Here is a 20,253-nt window from a genome sequence, read left to right as displayed (position 1 = left end):
AGCACCCAGTCAGCACCCAGCCTGCGTGAACTTATCGAGATGAGCTGCCCGCAGGGAGCCTCCAGATCAAGAAGGCCTCCTTACTTTTACCTCAGAAAGCAGTTTTCCTCAAGATGGAAGTGGTTCCTATAACGAATCAAGCCTTGGTGGCCACCTGCTTAGCTAAAGGATATTTAAAAGGAAGGAGGCATGGCTGGGAGACTGAACTGCCATTGGGTCAGGAAAAGGCAGAGAGAGTTTCTAGTGTCCTGTCAACCTCCAGGTCCCCGAGTGAAGTCATCCGAAAGAAGCCAGGAGATGAAGGAGGGGGCAACTTTCATCCACAGCTGACCAGTCTCAGAGGCAGGGGGCCAAGGCTTCTTATTTCTTTCTTTTCTTGACAAAAAAAGAATCTGGATACACCCAGAGACCCAGCATCGAGACAGGAGAGTCTGTGGGCTGGCCAAACTATTAACATATTTGCTAGAATGCGCTCAACCTAGTGCAGTCCTAGATGAAAGTTAGCACCATGGGAGACTGAAGGACACCCGTCCACACACACACGTATAATAGATTCCTCGGTTAATCTATGACAGTGGCTCATGTCATGTGATTAGGTGGTCAAAGTACTATGACACATGGCTTATATCAAACACGGTCACATGCATGTATATTCCATCTTGCATGCTCTTTTACATAGGAAGTGGGTAGCCTTTGTAACTGTCTGACCCAACTGAACACAGCAGAAGTGACTTCCAAGGCTAGGTCACGAAAGGCAACATGGCCTCTGCTCATGCTTGTGCTTGCAACCCAGCCAGTGTGCTGTGAGGAAGCCCAGGCCATATGGAGAGGCCGCGTGGATGTGGCCCAGCCAACAGCCCAGCATGACTCCCAGCATCAACCAGCAGATGTGGGCATGAACCAGACTTCAGATGATTCCAACCTCTGGTCTTAGAATCTTTCAGCTAAACTCCAGACATTGCAGAGCAGATATAAGTCCTCCCCAATATTCTCTGTCTGAATTCCTGACACACAGAAACTGTGATAGAAATGTGTGCACTCAAAGTCGTTTCAGTCATGTCTGACTCTTTGCAACCCTGTGGACTGTGTAGCCCACCAGGCTCCTCTGTCCATGGGATTCTCTAGGAAAGAATACTGGAGTGGGTTGTCATGCCCTCCTCCAGGGGATATTCCTGACCAAGGGATCGAACTTGCATCCCTTACGTCTCCTGCATTGGCAGGCAGGTTCTTTACCACTAGCGCCACCTGGGAAGGCCCATGAGAGATAATAAATCATTGTTATTACTGTTTTGAGCCATTAAGCTTTGGGGCTATTTCTTACACAGCCATAGATAACTGATACATGTGCTTACCAGAAGTTTCCTTGAGTAAGTCTCTCAGACACTTCTCTTTGTACTGAGCCCACTTCCGTGTTGTCTCCTCAAGGAGAGATCCTGTAACCTGAGCAGAAAAAACTCCAGTTACCAGCAAGCACATGTTATCACATTTAATCACAGGTTATCACCTCACACCATGATTCTCAAACCTTCCCACTGATAAGCCCATAATCGCTTGCACCACAGAACAATTTCTTTTGTATCTTATGTCCTATCTTAAATATTGCTGCTGTTGTTTAGTCACTAAGTTGCGTCCAACTCTTTTGTGACCCCATGGACTTGTAGCCTGCCAGGCTCCTCTGTCCATTGGGATTTTCCAGGAAAGAATACTGGAGTGGCTTGCCATTTCCTTCTCCAGGGGATCTTCCCGACCCAGGGATCAAACCTGCATCTCTTGCATTGGCAGGAAGGTTCTTTATCACTGAGCCACCTGGGAAGCCAGATGTGGGGGAGACTATTGTAAATTGCAGAGATATTCTATTGAAAGGCATTCAAACACACACATAGATAGAGAGAACAAAACAAGCAAAACCCATCCATGAGCCCTACAGGAAGCCAGTTTTCACCTCCTGCGTAATTAGTCCAATCTACCTGACCCCCCATGCTCACCACTGCCCAGCATGCCCCAGACCCAATCCCATGGCATCCATAGGGTCTGTGAGTAGTTCCTTTGCAATTTTTCCAGGGAATGACACAGACAGCTTTCTGAAGACAAGCAAGGATGGTTATCATTAGACTAGAGGTTCCCAAACTTTCTCAATTCTTGCTGACTTTCCAGTCTTAATAATTTTTCCACAGCACCCCCAGGCCAATAGAAATACCATATCTAGGGACTTCCCTTGTGGCCCAGTGGCTAAGACTCCACACTGCCAATGCAGGGGGCCTGAGTTCGATACCTGGTCAGGGAACAGGATCCCACATGCCACAACTAAAGATCCCACGTGCGGCAACCAAGACTCAGTGCAGCCAAATAAATAAAATAAATATTTAAAAAAAAAAAAAGAAATACCATATCTAAAGTTCCATTAATCAGACTTCCCTGGAGGTCCAGTGGTTAAGAATTCGCCTGCCAATGCAGGGGACCTGGGTTTGATCCCTGGTCTGGGAGGATTCAACTTGCCGCAGGACAACCAAGCCCACATGCCCCAAGTACCGAAGCCCACACACCTAGAGCCTGTGCTCCACAACAAGAGGAGCCTCCTCAAGGAGACGCCCATGTGCCGCAACTAAAGAAAGCCTGTGTATAGCAGAAAGACCCAGTGCAGCCAAAAAATAAACACGGTGCCATTAATTAAGTGGAGAAGGCAATAGCAACCCACTCCAGTACTCTTGCCTGGGAAATCCCATGGACGGAGGAGCCTGGTAGGCTGCAGTCCATGGGGTTGTGAAGAGTCGGACATGACTGAACAACTTCACTTTCATTTTTCACATTCATGCATTGGAGAAGGAGATGGCAACCCACTCCAGTGTTCTTGCCTGGAAAATCCCAGGGACGGGGGAGCCTGGTGGGCTGCCGTCTATGGGGTCGCACAGAGTCAGACACGACTGAAGTAACTCAGCAGCAGCAGCAGCATTAATTAAGTAGATAGGCTGAACAACTTATTAAATATTTACCTCCTAACAACTTGGTACCTACGGGGGATGATGCATGCTTGTGCTTAGTCACTCAGTTGTTCCGAATCTCTGTGACCCCGTGGACTGCAGCCGGCCAGCCTCCTCTGTCTATGGGGATTCTCCAGGCGAGAATATTAGAGTGGGTGGCTATGCCCTCCTCCAGGGGATCTCCCCAACCCAGGGATCGAACCCACATCTCCTGCATTGCAGGCGGATTCTTTACCATCTGAGCTACCAGGGAAGCCCAGTGGGGATGGTAAAACATCTCAAATCTAACAGTCAGATGGACCACTACCACCTGTGTTCCTGTTCCACCCTCATATTTGCAGTGTTTGCTTTTTATCACAGCAGCTGCAAAGAAGCCCAGCTTTGCAATGAAACATCAACCAAGGGAAAGTAGTGCCATATAATGTTGAAACCATGGACTACCTCGAGTTCATCATTCGCAGATGGAATGTATCCCTGCTTCCCTCAAAAAATTAAAATTAAAAAAAAAATTATAATTCCTAACAGCACCCCTGCCAGTTCACAGCAGGGGTGCCCTAGGACATGTTAGCACACAATTTGGGAACCATGGGATGAGCCAATAAGTAGTTATCATGATAACAATGATGATGAAATAATTGGTATTTATCCCTTGGTTTCTGTTTCCAGTGCGTTTTAAATCTCCGTTAATAATCTCTCTTTTCTCTGTTATGGCCCAAGAGGCACGATGGTACATTAGCAACACACTGTTTAAAGAAATACATGTCCTAATGGGAACATAACTGACTATATCAATTTTACAAATCCAGCAGAGATGTTGGTAACCAAATGATCAGCTTCCAGAATCCTCCAAGTCACGCAAGGGAAGACCTTTCCTTGGATAAAGCGCCGTTTATATGCATCAGGACTTAACAGAGGGAGAGACAATGAAATCAATCGTGCATGTGAGCTGTCCATGGGCTAACATTCTCTTAGCCCCCCGCTCTCTGCCACGACTGACGGCCATGGTCAAAAGGAAAAATAAAACCAAAGCAGCACTGAATCTGATCCGTCTAGAAAAGCTGGACAAACTGATCATCTTCCCAGGTACTTGTCCTAAGGACCCCAACAACATGAAAGGCTAATCTAAGTTCAATCACAGCCAAATCTTAATCAAGTAGTGGTGAGTGGATATTTTCTAGCTGGAAAAATCCAGCTCGATCCTGATTCCTCTTTCTCTTGCAAGGGTAACCAGCACCAACTCACTCGACTGAGAAGGGATTAAGAAAAAGGGGGGAAAAAGCCTCTGTTGACTTGCTTTCAACAACTCCTCTATTATTCTTTCTTACCAAAGGAATAGACTTCACTGTAGATAAAATAAAAAAATGAAGACAAGCAGAAAGGGGAGAAGAAATGAAATCTTAATCTTTTTACCCAGAAATAACTATCTCCCTCCAGACTCTTCTCTCTGTACTCACATACAATCCTTTTTCTTTTTTCTTTCTTTTCTCTTTCATTTTAACCCAAAAGAAAATCATATTGTTGTGTAGTCTCTTTTTCCACTAGAATATACACTGTGACTATATTTCCATTTCAAAAACTATGCTTCTAAAACACCATTTTAAGAGCTCTGTAATAGTCTATGGATGAGTGTGATACAATTTATTTCTCAAATCCTCTAGCAAATTGAACACCTACATTGTTCTAGATGTTTGCTAATATAAATGGTGCTGTAATGAAAATATTCACAGCTAAACACTAGCGCACATCTTTGTTTTCTTAGGGAAAATTCTTTGAGTTGGAATTTCTGGGTCATCAACTATACATTTTTAAAAAGCTTTTGACAATATACTGCCAAATGATCCTAGCCAGAAAGAATTTTTTTTATTTAAAAATATGCACCTTTTTACACTCTCATCAGCAAAGTATGAAAGAACCACACATTCACTTCTTTAAAAGCCTGAGAGAGTTTATATTTTTTGACACCAAAGCAACTGCTAATTAACTCAGCTGAGCTGTGGGAAGGGGGAGGAGGCATGAGGATACAGCACTGTTTCCCAACTTGAATTTAGAATCTAAACTATCCCTGAGAATTTCTCATTAAGGGAATTTTACTGTGACTTCCTGCCAAAAAAACACGCCATGGTCATTTATATCCCTGCAGGGCGAACGTCTACGAGCAAAAGTCATCGTGGAAATCTACGCCAAGGCTCGTATAACATAAACATCTGGAGAAAGAAGATGGGTTTGAAGATGTGGTGACCCAGAGGACGGTCTTCAGGATTTTATACACATAACACAGGACAGACAGAGGGAAGAGGTTCTGAAAACAGACTGGGTGGTGGAGGCGGGGAAGAGAGACTGCCCATAGGCACATTATCGATTATAAAAATACCAAGGTGTGGCTTGGTCAGCGTCATCCGCCAGCCTGACTCACTGCAGATTTGGCTGTTGTCACATAGAAATATTCATATGTCAACAGCTTCTAAGGAATGCTGGGGAAGAAAGAACACAGGACTTTCAAGTACCCTGGGGGTAGGCACAATGTCTCCACTGCTCACAAGCTACATCATCGCAGGTGATCGGACAAGATCCTATGAATCTTGGTGGTCAGTGACAGTCACCTTCTCAGAGGCTCGTTGTGGGATTTGGGCAAGACCATTATGACAAAATGCCAAGCGCTGCAGCAGAACTTGGCACCTAAGAGACAGCTGACCCATGGCTGTGGAGAGGAGATGAACAAAACCAGCGAGTCAGCTGAACATATACTCCATTTTGAATATGAGACAGAGAACTGGAGCAAGGGTGAGAGATCTGTATCAACTCTTCCAAAAACGGCTCCGCCACTAAGTCCCAGGCCACCTGCCCCCAGGAACGTTATGGTCACTCGCCAAGAGGCAGCCACCATGGCAAGAACCCCAGGCAACCCTGAACTGGGTTCACATCTACTGTCTGAGGGTTTGAAGCCAGCCTCTGGGAGGACGTGGATGTAGAGAATTTGGTGCGGGTTTTCTGCCTGTCTGGCTCTGGACCAACATCAGAGAAAGTCTGATAAGGTGAGCACTGATGAGACACAGCACCCTAGCCCTCCCTCTATAGGGGCAGGAGGGATACAGATTTCCAAGCCTGCAAGCAGAGATGAACTCTGCCCATGGACCAAAGAAAGAAGAGAAGCATTGAATTCTCAAAGTACTTCCTCACTCAGGTGAATGGAACTGAAGCTCCTTCACATCATGGCCCAGAATAAAGAAGAAACCTTGAGGGACCTCCCTGATGGTCCAGTGGCTAAGAATCCTCACTCCCATTGCAGGCAGCCCAGGTTCCATCCCTGGTCAGGATACTAGACCCCACATGCTGCAACTAAGAGTCCTCAGCTTGTTGGATGGCATCATCAACTCAATGGACATAAGTTTGAGCAAACTCCAGAAGATAGTGAAAAACAAGGAATCCTGCAGTCCATGGGGTCACAAAGAGTCAGACACGACTTAGCAACTGAACAACAAATGCTCCAACTAAGACCCGGCACAACCAAATACATTTTTAAAAATTGGGAAAAAAAGGAATCTTGCAAAGCGAAGGGGCAAATGTCTCGTCTCCTTGGATAAGAAAAAACAAGCTACCAGGATGCCCAACTAAAGAAGATAGTTACAAACAAACATGATTTACCCCTGAAGTCCTTAAACACCAGGCCATGGAGCTCAATTTTCTGACAGAAAAAACGTTCAACTACCTTGAGCTTCAGTTTTCTCATCTGTAAAGGGGGTTAACAGGAAAACCTCCCTCCTAGGTTTGCTGAGAGCATGAAATAAGATAAAGAGCCCCAGACCTGGCACCAGACCTGGAGCATAGTAAGTGTTCAACAAAAATGTTAGTCTGGGTTAATAAGTATTTTGTTAAGGAAAAAAGCAGATTGCAAGAAAATATTTATAGTATAAGCCTCTGTTGTTTTTCTTTTAAACTATATGTAAATAAATGGTAGAAAAGTGTGAGTGTAAGCCAAAAAATGTGAATAAAGGTGATCTCTAGGTTGTGGGAGTACAGTAATTTGTAGTTTGTATTTATACATCTCCAGATTTTATGAGTTTATTTTTGTAAATAAACATTCTGTATTTTTATAATAGGAAGGAAGGAAAAAAAGGAAGATAGGAAGGAAAGAAAAAAAAAATCCACTTATTCAATCTAAATACTTAAACCTGGAAGAATGATGAAAGCGAACAGAGGAAATATGCAGGAATTTTTTAAATGCTATTTGCAGAGTTCACGCTGACATGCGAAAATGCTTATCATCTGATGTAAAGGGGAGACCAGGATACAAAATGTTTTCTACATCCTAATTCCAGCTGGGGAAGAAAAAAATGCATAGAAAAAGGATTTGAGGAACATATGCCAAAATATCAACAGTGATTACCTCTGAAGCTTGGATTATGGTTGATTGTCATTGCCTTAATACCATTTTACATTTTCCAAATTGCCTACAAGAGGCCTGAAGTGCTTCTATCATCAGAAAATACATACGCCTGATAACAATAACAATAACAATAATAATACAAACGGCTCTTACTTGTTTGATGGAAACCAGAAACAGCAGGGCCAGGAAGGGCCTCGCAGGGGTCCAGCGAGCCGGCTTGCGAGGGGAGGAGAGAGGCCCAGCCCCCCGGGTGGCAGGGGTGTCCATGAATAGCACGTGGGCTCCGGGCAGGGGGCTCACTGCCCTCCTCCGGGACCCTGCCCAGCTCGGCTCTGGACTCATCTTTCTCACTGTGGGTCACAAGTGTCAGCACATCCTTCGAACGGTCCAAGATGTACCGCAGGCGGCCGCCTCTTGCATTCCTTTTCCTCCGGCGAGAAGATGTTTGCACAAACCCTCTGCACGCCGCCCCTGAGAGCGTCTGGCCCAGTCTAGAGCCATCTACCGAATCTCCAAAGTTTCTCATCCCCCGTCCCGCCTCCCCCTCAAAAGGCAGGGAGATTTTTCCCAGACCTCCCCCCAGTGCTGGGACTTCCTGGGCAGAGGCCGCCCAGGAGAAGAGGCAAGGCATCCAGTAGGTTCCACCCCTGAAGCCCCACTAGCTGCAAAGGACCAGGGTGGGACTGACCTGGATTCCAGGCCCTGAGGACCAGTGGTGGGAGGATGGGCCTCCAGGTCTGAGGTGGGCATCTTCATCATGGGGGACACTTGTTATTGAGGCTTTAAGTTTGTCCAGGATGGGGTGAGCCCACCTACCAAGGCTGGGTCTCCTCTGGGCCCTGTTCATGCCAAGACTTCCAGCAAGACAGCTTTTCTGCCCAGGAGACAGCAGCTCCTGCCCCAGAGCCTGAAGCAAAACCCCCATCAGTGGGCTTCGCTGGGGGTCCAGTGGTTGGGAATCCACCTGGCCAGGCAGGGGACGTGGGTTCAGTCCCTGGCCAGGGAAAATAGGATTCCACATGTCGTGGAGCAGCTAAGCCTGGGCACCAAAACTACTGAAGTCTGAGCGTGCTAGAGCCTGTGCTGCACAAAAGAAGCCACCGCAATGAGAAGCTCAGGCACCACAATCACAGAGCAGCCCTCACTCTCTGCAGCTCGAGAAAGCCGGCGGGCAGCCACAAAGACCCAGAACAGCCAAATAAATACTTAAAACAAAGCAAAACAAAACCCCATCACCGACTTGAGCTCCTGCTACATGGCAGCCAACCAACATGCTGAAAAGTCAAAAACGTGCTCGCCTCTGGATGGCTCTCACCTGTGAACAAAGGTCGCTCAGTCCACCAGGCAGATCCTTTGTCAGAACCCATGATCCATTATTGCCAACTAACAGGTGTGTAGTTTTCCACCACAACTCACATAGACAAAATCTTCTCATCTGGCGTCCTACTTCGTTCGTCCTTACAAAAACCCTGTGAGGGGATGGTTAGTTCTCTGCTTGATGGCTGCAACATTGAGGTTCAGAGAGGTTAAGTGGCTTTCCCAAGGTCACACAGCAAGTTAAAGGTGGAGCCAAGATACTCAGGTCTTCTGACCAGTCACCTGACCACAGAAGCTTGGTAAGGTCCCACATCTGACCCTAACCTTCTAGGTGAGTTCCTTTTTTCAGGTAGATTCAGCACTGTGTCTCTGAGACATTCTGCTTGGCCCTTCTCATCCACCCATCCCTGTCCAGCCCCTTCCAAGCCTTTCCTGAACTTTAGATTCCACAGAAGACGTCCTGATTGTATGAAATGCAGATCAGCAAGAGACAGGAACACCATGTTCCCATTTAGGCTTTTCTTCCCCCCATAAGCTGTACCAGAGGCTCTCATCCTGTTTAACTTACTCAAGTGAGTGAATTTTGAACAGTTGGGGCAAAATAGTTGAGCATCCCTTAATAGAAATCCTTGGACATCTTTAAAAAAGGCAAAAAACCCACATGGCAAGATTTTAAATACCAACAGTAAAACATTCAAAATGAACACAGACCCCCCTATCCCAAGATGGACTCACATAATGATGTGACCTCTGGAATCCATGTGGTCATCCCTTTGGGACAGCAGAGAGAAGAATGAAGTCACCCAGAGGGAGAAAACTGCCCACATGACGGTTCTGATCCTTCGATGTGGCTGTAAAGCTAGTCTGTGATGCACTTAACAGATTGTCTCCCCAATCGCCTACTGGCAAAAACAGTGCTGCCTGCTTGGTAAGAATATTCTATCTAGCCTCTCTGAACTTTTTCTCAAAAACAGCCTTTTTCTAAAGGGACAAGGGTTGTGGGGAGGGGATGGCTACACACGACTTCTCCACTTGTTGGATGGATGCCATCTAGTGATAAAATGAGGTAACTCCTCTTCCCACAAGACTGGTTGGCAACCACACAGACAGACACAGCTCACAACACAGTCCTCGGTCTTTGCCAGCCGGAAAATCCAGGCTAAGCGATGTGGACCCAAATAACACCGGCCTTTTCTCCTACCTGCCCAGGTTGATTCTCCATCATGATGGGGGAGGGGGGTTTGTCTTTGGGATGGAGAACCGAAGACAACATAGGAGGGAGAACCTTTGTGTTCCAGATGCCACGTGGAACCCTTGAGGACATCATGCTATGTGAAATAAGTCAGTCACAAAAAGACAAATTCCACGTATAACTCGAGTGACCAAATTCATGGAGAGTATCATAGGGGCTGGGGGAAGAGGAATGGGGAATTGGCATTTAATGGGGACAGAATTTCGGTTTTTGCAAGATAAAAAGAGTTCTGGAGCTTTGTGGCAGACCCAAATGTACTTAAGAGTTCACTTAAAAATGATTAAGACAGTAAACTCTGTATTATGTGTATTTCATCACAATTTAAAAAGAGCAAAAATGGCATCTCTGCTCAGTGTTTCGCAGCAGCCTGGATGGGAAGGGAGTTTAGGAGAGAACGGATACATGTATATAGACGGCTGAGAACCTTCGCTGTTCACCTAAAACTATCACAATATTGTTAATAAGCTATACTCCAATACAAAATAAAAAGTTTTTTAGAAAGTGATGGTGAAAGTGTGAATAACACGAATCAAATTTAAGAGCATTTCGAGTTGGATCAGTAGCTATTCCATTGTGCCTAACACAAAGTGGAAGGACATTTTCTTCCAGTATCTAAAAACAGTCATCCAGTTTGACAAGAGTTGCTCACATGACATGGGAATAAATGAAGTTCTGCCCTTGCAAAAAAAAAAATAAATAAATAACAAAAACAGAAAACCAGCACCTCTACATCGTGGGGAGGACTGAAGGGCTGACAGTGTTGAAGGGAGCATGACCCAGCTCTGTGGCTCCTTCGGGCACAGATGTCACACCCTGGAGAGCACCAGTTCCCCAAGGGGACGTGCGGGGAGAGGTAAGGATGCCAGATGGTGGACCGAGGTGGGGCGGGTACCGGGATGAGGCAGGCGAGGGGGACCCCACTGCTCATCCTGCCGCCGCACCCCGCATTCAGCCATGGACCGGCGGGCCAGGCAGCAGCGGACTCTGGCCCTCCTCCCGGTTTGCCTGGCCCTCACCTTCTCCCTCACGGCCGTGTGCAGCAGCTACTGGTGCGAGGGCACGCGGCGGGTGGCAAAGCCGCTGTGCCAGGATCGTCCAGGGGTGCTGCATTGCATCCACTACAACCGTGGCAGCAGCGACAACCGGAGCCAGGCCGTCCAGTACATTTGGGAGATGGGAGACGACAAGTTCGTCCAGCGCAGGTTCCACGTGGGGCTCTGGCAGTCATGCGAGGAAACCCTCGGGAGCACAGGTGAGCTCAGCATCAATGGGTCCTCTGGTGGTTCGGGGACATAAGCTCTCTGGCTTTCCACGTGAAAACATCGCCCAGACCCAAGAGAGCCTGCCTGGGGAGACTGCAGCCGAGGGCCCCTGCGGGGAGATTGCTCCACACACACATCTGCTAGTCAGTCTAATTTAGCACAAATGCCTGGGCAAGCTGATGCATAAGAAAAGGAGCAGACTACAACTGGAGGCAGATGGTGGCGCCCACAGAGAGGGACCGGAGGGACGAGGTGGGCTACAGAGACCTGGCCGCAAGGACTCCAGCCTGGGGAGTATGCTCCTGGGCCCTGGACAGGCACAAGAAAGGGATCTCAGGGTGTCTGGTCACCCCCAGCTCTGCTGCCCACTGCAGCTTCCTGGGTATTTCCCTTCTTAATCAGCTTCATCTGCATCCCCCTAAAAGTTGACCCTCCTTTGGACCCCCTAATAAAGTCCTACTGGGGACCCCCTGGAATGCTATGTGGTGACCCCCCTACCTGGAGGTCATCTTCTAAATAGCTCTGCATCTTCTTCCCAATGCCTCTAAAGAGAGAACGCACCATTTGAAATGAAGATGTAAAACAAAAACTCCTCTTAGAGAACGAACTTATGGTAGGGAGCCAGGCAGAAGGATAGTTAGGGAGCTTGGGGTGGACATGTATACTCTGCTGTATTTAAAATGGATAACCAACAAGGACCTAGTATAGAGCACAAGGAACTCTGCTCAATGTCATGTGGCAGCCTGGATGGGAGAGGGGTTAGGGGAGAATGGATCCATGTATATGTATGACCAACTCCCTCTGCTGGTCACCTGAAACTATCATAACACTGTTAATCGACTCTACCCCAATACAAAATAAAAAGTTAAGAAAAAAAGAAATAGAAAAACACAAAAATTCCTGGTTGGGGCAGCTTTTCAACTCAATGTTCTTTCTCTTGGGTGAATGAATTAGTCAGCAGAATGTGTTGATTCCCAACTCTGTGCGGTTCTGCTGAACCAAGAAATTCAAGGATGGAGGGGCCTGGGCACACCATCGTGGCTGGGGGTTTGGGGAGAAAAAGCAGACGGAGTGCCACAGTCCATCCCCAGGACTCTGACACTGTTTCCCAGGCTGGCTGGCTGTACCGCTTGGCTGGCGAACCTCTGTCCAGCTATGTAACACCCGCCTGTCTGGCTTCATGGGATTTATAAAGATTTTTCCTTTTAATCCTGCTGGACCTATTCAAAAGGAACATCATTTCTGAGGATTCATATTAATCAAGGGGTCACTGTGGTCTGACCCACGCTAAACTCACCCTTCTAAGCTATTGTGAATTCTCTTAATCTCCTTGGCTAGTCCCATTTTCACTCTGCCCGGCCCCTGGCTCTGGACTTGCCTCCTCTTTACCCCCCGTTGAGATAAGGCAGCCCTCTCTAGAAGGCTAGTTAGACATTCAGTCCTCCATGCATTAAGCAGAAAGACAGCAGTAGGGTTTAAGTGCATATTAACCAGGAAAGAAGCTTTCCTATCTAAGTGTTAGTTGCTCAGTCATGTCCGACTCTTCAACCCCGTGGACTGCAGCCCACCAAGCTCCTCTATCCATGGGATTTCTTAGGCAAGAATACTGGAGTGGGTAGCTATTCCCTTCTCCAGGGGATCTTCCTGACCCAGGGATTGAACCCAAGTCTCCTACATTGGCAGGAGGATTCTTCCTATCTAGGATCTCATTTAATCTTCAAAGCAAGGCTAATGTGGGGACTATTAAACCCATTTTAGACATAGGAAAGCCGTTCCTCTGAAGAGTCAATAACGAGTGGTATGGGAGGGAATCTCAAGATGGTAGAGATATATGTTACTGATGGCTGATTCACGTTGTTGTACGACAGAAACCAACACAACATTGTAAAGCCATTATCCTCCAATTAAAGCAAAAACAAAAGAAAAAAAAGAAGAGTCAATGATCTATGCCCCTAACATTCGCCTCTTTTAGCTCCTAGCAGCCCAGACTGGGAGCTGCAGGGTGTGTCTTCCTGGCACCTTCCCTACAGCCCCTGGGTTGAATCCCTGATGTGGCAGGACAGTCTTGGGACAGTACTGGGCCCCTGCAAGCCCAGTTCTAATGCTGAAACTGCCTCCACCCATGTTTTCTCTACCACGTTTTTCCCCTCAGAGGTCCTCAGACACACTCTTCCTAACTGTGCAGAGACAAATCAGGCAATGTCCCTGGCTCCTCCCACTCCACCATCTATGATTCAATTCAGGGCTGATGTGTTCATGGAGCAAGATGGGAGTACCCACCTGGGACACAGCATCCCAGAGGGTTATTCACCCTGGTGTCAAACCCTCCACCCATTACTCACCCCCAAACCGAAATTTGGTGACATGGGTACACTCAGTAGATAACCAAGGACTCATATCCTTCAAAGGGACTACACCTCACAGGGGGCAGCACAAGCTTTTCTAGCCAATATGTGCAACATGACCAATGATACGGGCAAAGCACACCCCCTGGAGCACAGAATAAGTCTGGGGGTGGGTTCTGCCCATTACCTGGTATTCACACACATAACTCTTCCCTTTCCTCTCCCATTCCAGAAAGCAGAATGGAGTGCAAGTAACTGACTCACTTCATAGCAGAGATAGTTCTGAATCTGCTCTATTTCATTTATTAAAATGATTACAAACATTGTCACTTTCCCCTCTACCCAGAGAGAAATTATTTGAGACTCACGTCATCCTGGATGCTGTTTGGGAAATCCAGCAACAAGTCTTGCAGCATCAGTCCAGATGGGCTAGGGTATGCTGTAATAACAAACAACATCCAAGTCCCACAGGTTTAAACCACCAAATTCCTTTCCAGCTCTTGCTATTTGTATTTTGCCGGTTGGCAAGCGGTATCTCCTCACTGGAGCCACTCAGGGATCCAGGCAGAGAGAGGCTCCACCTGGACATATGCTTCTGTGATCTCAGAGGCAAGAAAATGAGAACTTTTAGACAAAACTCTGACTCGTAAAGCTTCTGACGGGAAGTGATCCCCCCACCCACCCCATAATTTCCACCCCCAGTCCTCGGCCATAACAAGGCATATGGCCCAGCCTGGATTCACTGGGGCAGGATTGTATCAGGATGCTCCAGGGAGGGGCACCACCTCTCTGGGAACAATAAAGCCACACTCCCCAGTCCTTGTTCAAAATGACGTGGATGCACTCAAGGGGGGCTGGAAACACAGCTTGTCCCTTGTTGTCAAAGTTCACCCTATTTGATTCTATCTTCTTTTACTTCCAGGTGAAAACTGCAGAAGTTTCCAGAGTGTAATACCAGCTGAAGAACAAGGTAAACCCCTTCCTCATGTTCTGTCCACCAGCCCTTCTCACCATTTGGACAATGTCTATGGTTTTGGTTGGGCTAGGGGGAAAACATGAAAGAGTTATTTATAGTTTTTCCATGAATTTAAGTCCCACAGAGCCACTGGCTCTTTTCATGGGCCCTGTAGGCAGTAATGCTAGAAAACGTTAAACCACCAACTCTGCAGGGAGGAGGGGATGCCCTGATGGGTGGTATTTGCAGCTTTTTGGAGTGTGAATACTCCCACCAAGGCCAATTTCAAACTATCAATGCAAGGTGACCGCAGAGCAGGAAAAAAGATGAGTCTAGTTCATCACTGCCAATAGCATTTTCCCTCTCTATAACACTCATCAAAGTTAAACTTACTTTCCTAGTATCGTTTCCCCAGCAAGAATATAGCTTTTGTGATGGCATGGACCATGTATCTTTCATTCATTGCTGTGTCCTCAGGACCAAACTGCCTTATAGGAGGCTTTTTCAAATAACAGTTTCACTCCCTGCCCCTTTTATTCACTCCTTTCCACATCTAACCTATTTTTTTGAAGCAGCAGGACGGGTCCCACCGAAAGGGTAAATTGTAGGTTGCCATGGAAACGAATGAGACTTTGGCATCTCGAATTAGGGGGCCTCAATTCTCTGACTCCTTCGTCCGCCCTGGTGAAGTTTATCTTCTCCTTTAAAAAATGAAGATAGTGTCTTATGGTGGAATCAAAATAACATGGTAACTTCTGAACTGGGGAACAGGACCTCCAGCATCCTTCAGGCCCTCGCAGAAGAATTTTGCTTAGTCTTTTTTTCCCTCCCAGCTAATGACAATCTTCCCAAAGCTTCTCTTTCAAGCCCCAGGACTCCCCTTGCATTGTCAACTTTCCAAGACTCAGCAGAGGTTTCTGTGGTTTTCACCCCGTGGTGGTTTTTATTTATTTATTTTTGTTTTAGAAGTGACCCGAATTACATGATTGAATATCCCAGTATTTCTAAGGGGCTGTCCTGGTGGCTCAGATGGTAAAAAATCTGTATTTCTGAGTCCCAGCATCTCTTTTATCCTTACATTTGCAGGTGTCTTGTGGCTGTCTATCGGGGCTGAGGTCCTGAATATCCTACTGACATTGACAAGTGCAGTCCTCCTGGGCTCCAGAGTGAGGCATCACTCTGGGTTCCACTGGCTCAAGGTGGATGCCTCAGTAGCCATCCTCACGGTGCTTGCAGGTACTTGCCAAGAGCATCATCAGAACAGGCAAATTCCCTAGAGCCTGCCCCCAAGGGAACTGGCAGAGCTCCAGGCTGGCTCTTCCCATCGCTGGCCCATTCAGTGGGACAACGGGTCCACTGGAGAAGTTACCAAATTAATCCCGTTGGTGGAAGCAATGGGGGGGCTGATGAAAAAAGCGGGGATAGGCACAAATGGAGAGCAAAATCTATCAGCATGTCTTTGTCACAACTGTGGGGAAGAAGTCCACTGGCTTTGAGGACAGAAACTGCCCTATTTGAACAATGGTTAAGCTTGAGTCTGTGGAGAAATATTGCCTGGATTCAGAGATCTCCAACTTTCTGGCTGTGTGATTCTGGGCCAGTGGCTTCACTTCTCTAACTAGCTGCCTCAAAAAGCTGTGATGGGACTTCCCTGGTGGTCCGGTGGCTAAGGATTTGCGCTTCCACTACAGGGAGCATGGATCTGATCCTGGTCAGGGAATATCTTGCATGCCAGTGCAGCCAAAACATACAAAAACAAACAAACAAAATGCTATGGTGATGACTAAATAAGAATGCACATAGTATATAGTAAGTACTCAAAAATGTCAGCTTGTTAAAAATTATCCAAGTGGGGTCAATAGCCCTATGAGTAAAGAACTCCTCTTCTTGGTCTTCTGAGTTGTCCACGTAATTTTTCTGTTGTTGTTCAGTTGCTAAGTTGTGTCTGACTCTTTGCGACCCCATGAACTGTAGTTAGCCAGGCTCCTCTGTCCACGGGATTTTCCAGCAACAGTACTGGAGTGTGTTGCCATTCCCTTCTCCGGGGGCTCTTTCTGAGTCAGGGATGGAACCCGGGTCTCCTGCATTGCAGGCAGATTCTTTACTGTCTGAACCCATAGACCAGGAAAGCCCATAGACCACTAGAGAAGTCCCCAAACTACTTTCTACTTGACCACTGAAGCCACAGTTGGTCACTCCCTGTCATACATTTATTAAATTAAAACATAGCCCTGTAATGGGAGCCCCTGAAAAAGAAAGACAAAATAACTAATATTTAAAAGTAATATTCAAAGAAACTTTCTGGAACAAAAGACCACAATCTATGCATATAAAACTCTAACACCTGGGGGAAAAAATGACACAGTACATTCAAGTCCTAGACATATCCCACTAAAATTGTTAAAGGAAAAGAAAATCATCTGGGTCCTCAGGCAAAAAGATCAATTCAGTTACAGAGAACAGAAAATCACACTGGGAACTGACCAGTTCCTACTGTGAAAGTCTACTGTGGCCAGAACCCATTCCGATTTTTATGCAAAGTTTTTCGGTGTTAGCAAACAATCTGCATTCAAAAGAAAAAGTGACAGAACTTAGTAAAGTATGGCTTCAGGCTAAATGTAGCTCAAGGACCTCTTCCCTGTTCTGGAAAACGGATATAAAATCGGTGCCTCTGGGGACTTCATTTGTGGACCAGTAGTTAAGACTCCGAGCTTCTAATGCAAGGGGTGCAGGTTCGATCCCTGGTCAGGAAACAAAGATCCCACATGCTGCGCTGTATGAGTTTAAAAAAAAAAAACCCACAGCGACATGATAAAATAGAAAAAGGAGGTGGTCTTGAGACAGATGACATGGCAAAGGAACATTCACCACTGTGTAGACTGGTGACTCTAAGAAATCAGTAGACGTGTAAAACATGAAGGCTGCTTGGAAGGGCTCAAGGAGGATGTTAGTGGGCTAGGACAGCCAACTCATGTGCCGTAGAAAAGTACATTCTTTACTATGGCTCACAAGTTTTCCTTGTGCAGGGCTCCTAGCCATGGTGGCCCACATGATGTACACAACCATTTTTCAAATCACTGTGAACCTGGGACCGGAAGATTGGAAGCCTCAGACGTGGGACTATGGCTGGTCATACTGGTGAGTTGCTGGCCATGGTGGACCAGCAGGGATGCACACAGATTTTCTAGGAGCACCACTGCCCTTGGTCACAGCTCCACCACCTGCTACTCTTGGGACTTTGGGTTAGTTTCTTAATCTTTCTGTAGCTCAGATTCCTCATCTCTAAAATGATAATACCCATCTTAGATATTTTTATGAGAATGTAAGGAGGTTATGTTTATAAAATTCTTGGCACAGAGTGAAGCGCCGAAGAAATAGAGATAGTGCTGTTGTTACTTTCTTGAACACAGTTTAAGGAGAAAAGTCCTATTATAATTCCTAAAAAATATTTCAGTGAGGAGAGACCCAGTCCCTGATTCTAATGGAAAGGCAGGCCATGACACAGAAGTTCTATCTCTACTAGAAAGACTTGATGCAGAATTGGATACAGAAAGGTGAAGTCACCAGCTCAGGGTTGCACAGTTAACAAGACATGTGTGCAAACCCACAGGGCATGGGTGAATCCCGGGTCTGGTTCTCTCCACCATTCATACATTCCCGACAAAAACACGTTGACTGCTCTCTGAGATCTGTGATCCAAAGCATTAGTCGCTCCGTCATGTCCGGCGCTTTGTGACGCCATGGACTGTAGCCCGTCAGGCTCCTCTGTCTATGGAATTCTCCAGGCCTGAATACTGGAGCGGGTAGCCATTCCCTTCTCCAGGGGATCTTCCCAACCCAGTGATCGAACTCAGGTCTTCTGCGTTGCAGGCAGATTCTTTACTATCTGAGCCACCAGGACGCCCAAACCCAGGCCCAAATTGGGTAGAACCGGGAGTTGACATTCCATCCCAGCAGGAAGCCCTGGAGTCAGCCCAGCACTCTTTGCTAACTGTGCCTTTTGTTGACAGCCTCGCCTGGGGTTCCTTTGCTCTGTGCATGGTTGCATCGGTCATGGCCACAAGCAGATACACAGCAGCCCGCCGGAAACTCGCAGAGAAAAAAAGTGGACAGAAGGGCAGTCAGCACTCTCCACAAGACTTCCAGAAACCCAAGGCTTCAGACTGTGTTTGGGAAATAGAAGCTGCTCCCAGCCCTGCGGGGTGTGCCCTTATCAGTGTATCTAAGCACCTGCCACCAAAGGCTCCAGGCAAGGTGTCCATGTGCTAGCCAGGGTTCATGGCTGACAGATCTGCACAGGCAGACAAACCAGACACTAGTCTACAAGGAGCATTTCTGGAGTGGGCTTCACAAGGCTGTGAAGTAAACCTTCCACCTGCCATCTCACCCTTCACTAAACACCTTTGCCTTCAACTCCTGATTCCTGTTATAATGCCAGTATTTTTAAATGAGATAACTCCTACAAAAAATATCAACCATTGACACTCTAGTATAAATGAGCATCCCAAGCTTTCCTGACAGCTTAATAAGGGTGACAGAAAAAGTAGGAGCATGTGAGTGCTAAGAGTAAGAGCTAAAGAAAGGGGGAAAACAAGGCTTTGACTACAAACAATGTAGATTTGTTGCCCACACAGTTATGTTGACAGAAGAGTCCAGAATGTCTTTTTCCTTAATTGACACACACAAATTAATAGTACATGTGACTACCCTATATTTTTTTTCTGTTTTAATCAGGAAGAAATGAATTTAAAAATCAGTTTTGTGTTATTTTTAAAATACATTTTCTTCTAAATTTTCTACTTTCCACCTATAGGAAAATCAGTTTGGAAGGATACTCAAATGATAAAACAAAATAAGAAGGGTTGAATGGAATGACATCTTGTCACAGCTAAGTGGAACGAATGTTTGAATTGTTGTGCTTAAATTAAATTGCCAGGCACTTCTGCTTCTAAAAATAAACATGGTGAAACCTGCAAGTCTTGTTTGAAACAGTGGTATGCTGCGTGTTTCCTAACTTGTTCAGTTACAATATTATATACCTCTCTTTTGCATTTCAAACTAACATGCTATTGAGGTTACCAGTTGTTAAACACATAACTTGGGTTTTAAAGGGGAAAAAGAACTGCCATATCCTAATAACCCTAAATGCATCCTAGCTTAGATTCATTTTTTTAAATGTATTTATGTGTGTAGTGAATGTATCATTTCTGAAAAAAAAGTCTGAATGTTTCAAATAAAATCACTCAATATATTTATGCTGAACTGTACCATTTATACTGTCAGAGAGTAAGGGGCAGTTCAGCTAACTTCTTCTTAGTTGTGGATCTGCCTAATGACTGATGGGCCTATGGAATTTTGTGCTATGTTGAACCAAGCGTATTTGAAGTGGTATTAAATGGCTTTTTACTGGAATGAGTCCAACACAAGGAAGGCGTGCTGGGGTCCTCTGGAGCAGAAGAGTTCATACTCAATGGCCCCTGCCCTCCCCAGTGTGCATGTTCTTTTATAGGATTTGTCACCCCTGTGCGTCTGTGTAGGTAAATCCCGTGTCAGTGTCACAACATTGAGATAGAGTCTGATACTAGAGAAAAGGAAATCCGAAAGAAAAGTCCCCAAAGAGACACTCAGTTCTTTTGAAAAAAAAAAAAAGAAAAAAAAAACACAAAAAAACTTATGCCTGAAGATTCCAAGGAAGAAATGAATGTTCTGGAGTCATGTGAGAGAAGCTGACATCAGCAAATAGCACATGCGGCATCTGGG

At 46.1% G+C, this 20,253-nt stretch overlaps 2 protein-coding genes across 4 annotated transcripts in view; one reads left to right on the top strand and one right to left on the bottom strand.

Moving 5' to 3' along the window:
- The window catches only part of GLP2R (glucagon like peptide 2 receptor), a 45,541-nt gene extending 37,310 nt beyond the window's left edge, over positions 1-8,231 (bottom strand). The window contains exons 1-2 of one of the 3 annotated variants that reach the window (XR_009692985.1): positions 7,516-8,231; positions 1,353-1,440 (exon numbers count right to left, since the gene is read on the bottom strand). Coding sequence is in view for 2 of the 3 variants with exons in the window: in XM_061143475.1 (XP_060999458.1) it covers positions 1,353-1,440; positions 7,516-7,704 (277 nt within the window). In the remaining variant the exon portion in view is untranslated. The remainder of the gene's footprint in view (positions 1-1,352; positions 1,441-7,515) is intronic. The other 2 variants (XM_061143475.1, XM_061143476.1) reach the window with 2 other exon arrangements.
- Positions 8,232-10,885: 2,654 nt separating this feature from the next.
- On the top strand, positions 10,886-18,762 carry GSG1L2 (GSG1 like 2). The gene is made up of 5 exons (XM_061141072.1): positions 10,886-11,183; positions 14,461-14,508; positions 15,580-15,729; positions 17,520-17,631; positions 18,504-18,762. Exons 1-5 carry the CDS (start codon positions 10,886-10,888, stop codon positions 18,760-18,762), a joined length of 867 nt encoding a protein of 288 aa, XP_060997055.1.
- The last annotated feature ends 1,491 nt before the right edge of the window (positions 18,763-20,253 follow it).

The sequence above is a fragment of the Dama dama genome, chromosome 5 (assembly GCF_033118175.1).
Source record: "Dama dama isolate Ldn47 chromosome 5, ASM3311817v1, whole genome shotgun sequence".
In the NCBI taxonomy this organism is placed as follows: domain Eukaryota; kingdom Metazoa; phylum Chordata; class Mammalia; order Artiodactyla; family Cervidae; genus Dama; species Dama dama.
This window is presented reverse-complemented; position numbering and strand designations above follow the sequence as displayed.

Excerpts from the sequence above, each read along its gene's own strand:
- GSG1L2 (XM_061141072.1), top strand. The coding sequence starts at position 10,886 with ATGGACCGGCGGGCCAGGCAGCAGCGGACTCTGGCCCTCCTCCCGGTT. Across the intron at positions 11,184-14,460 it reads GGAAACCCTCGGGAGCACAG|GTGAAAACTGCAGAAGTTTC; the intron begins GTGAGCTCAGCA and ends TTTTACTTCCAG. Across the intron at positions 15,730-17,519 it reads CATCCTCACGGTGCTTGCAG|GGCTCCTAGCCATGGTGGCC; the intron begins GTACTTGCCAAG and ends TTCCTTGTGCAG.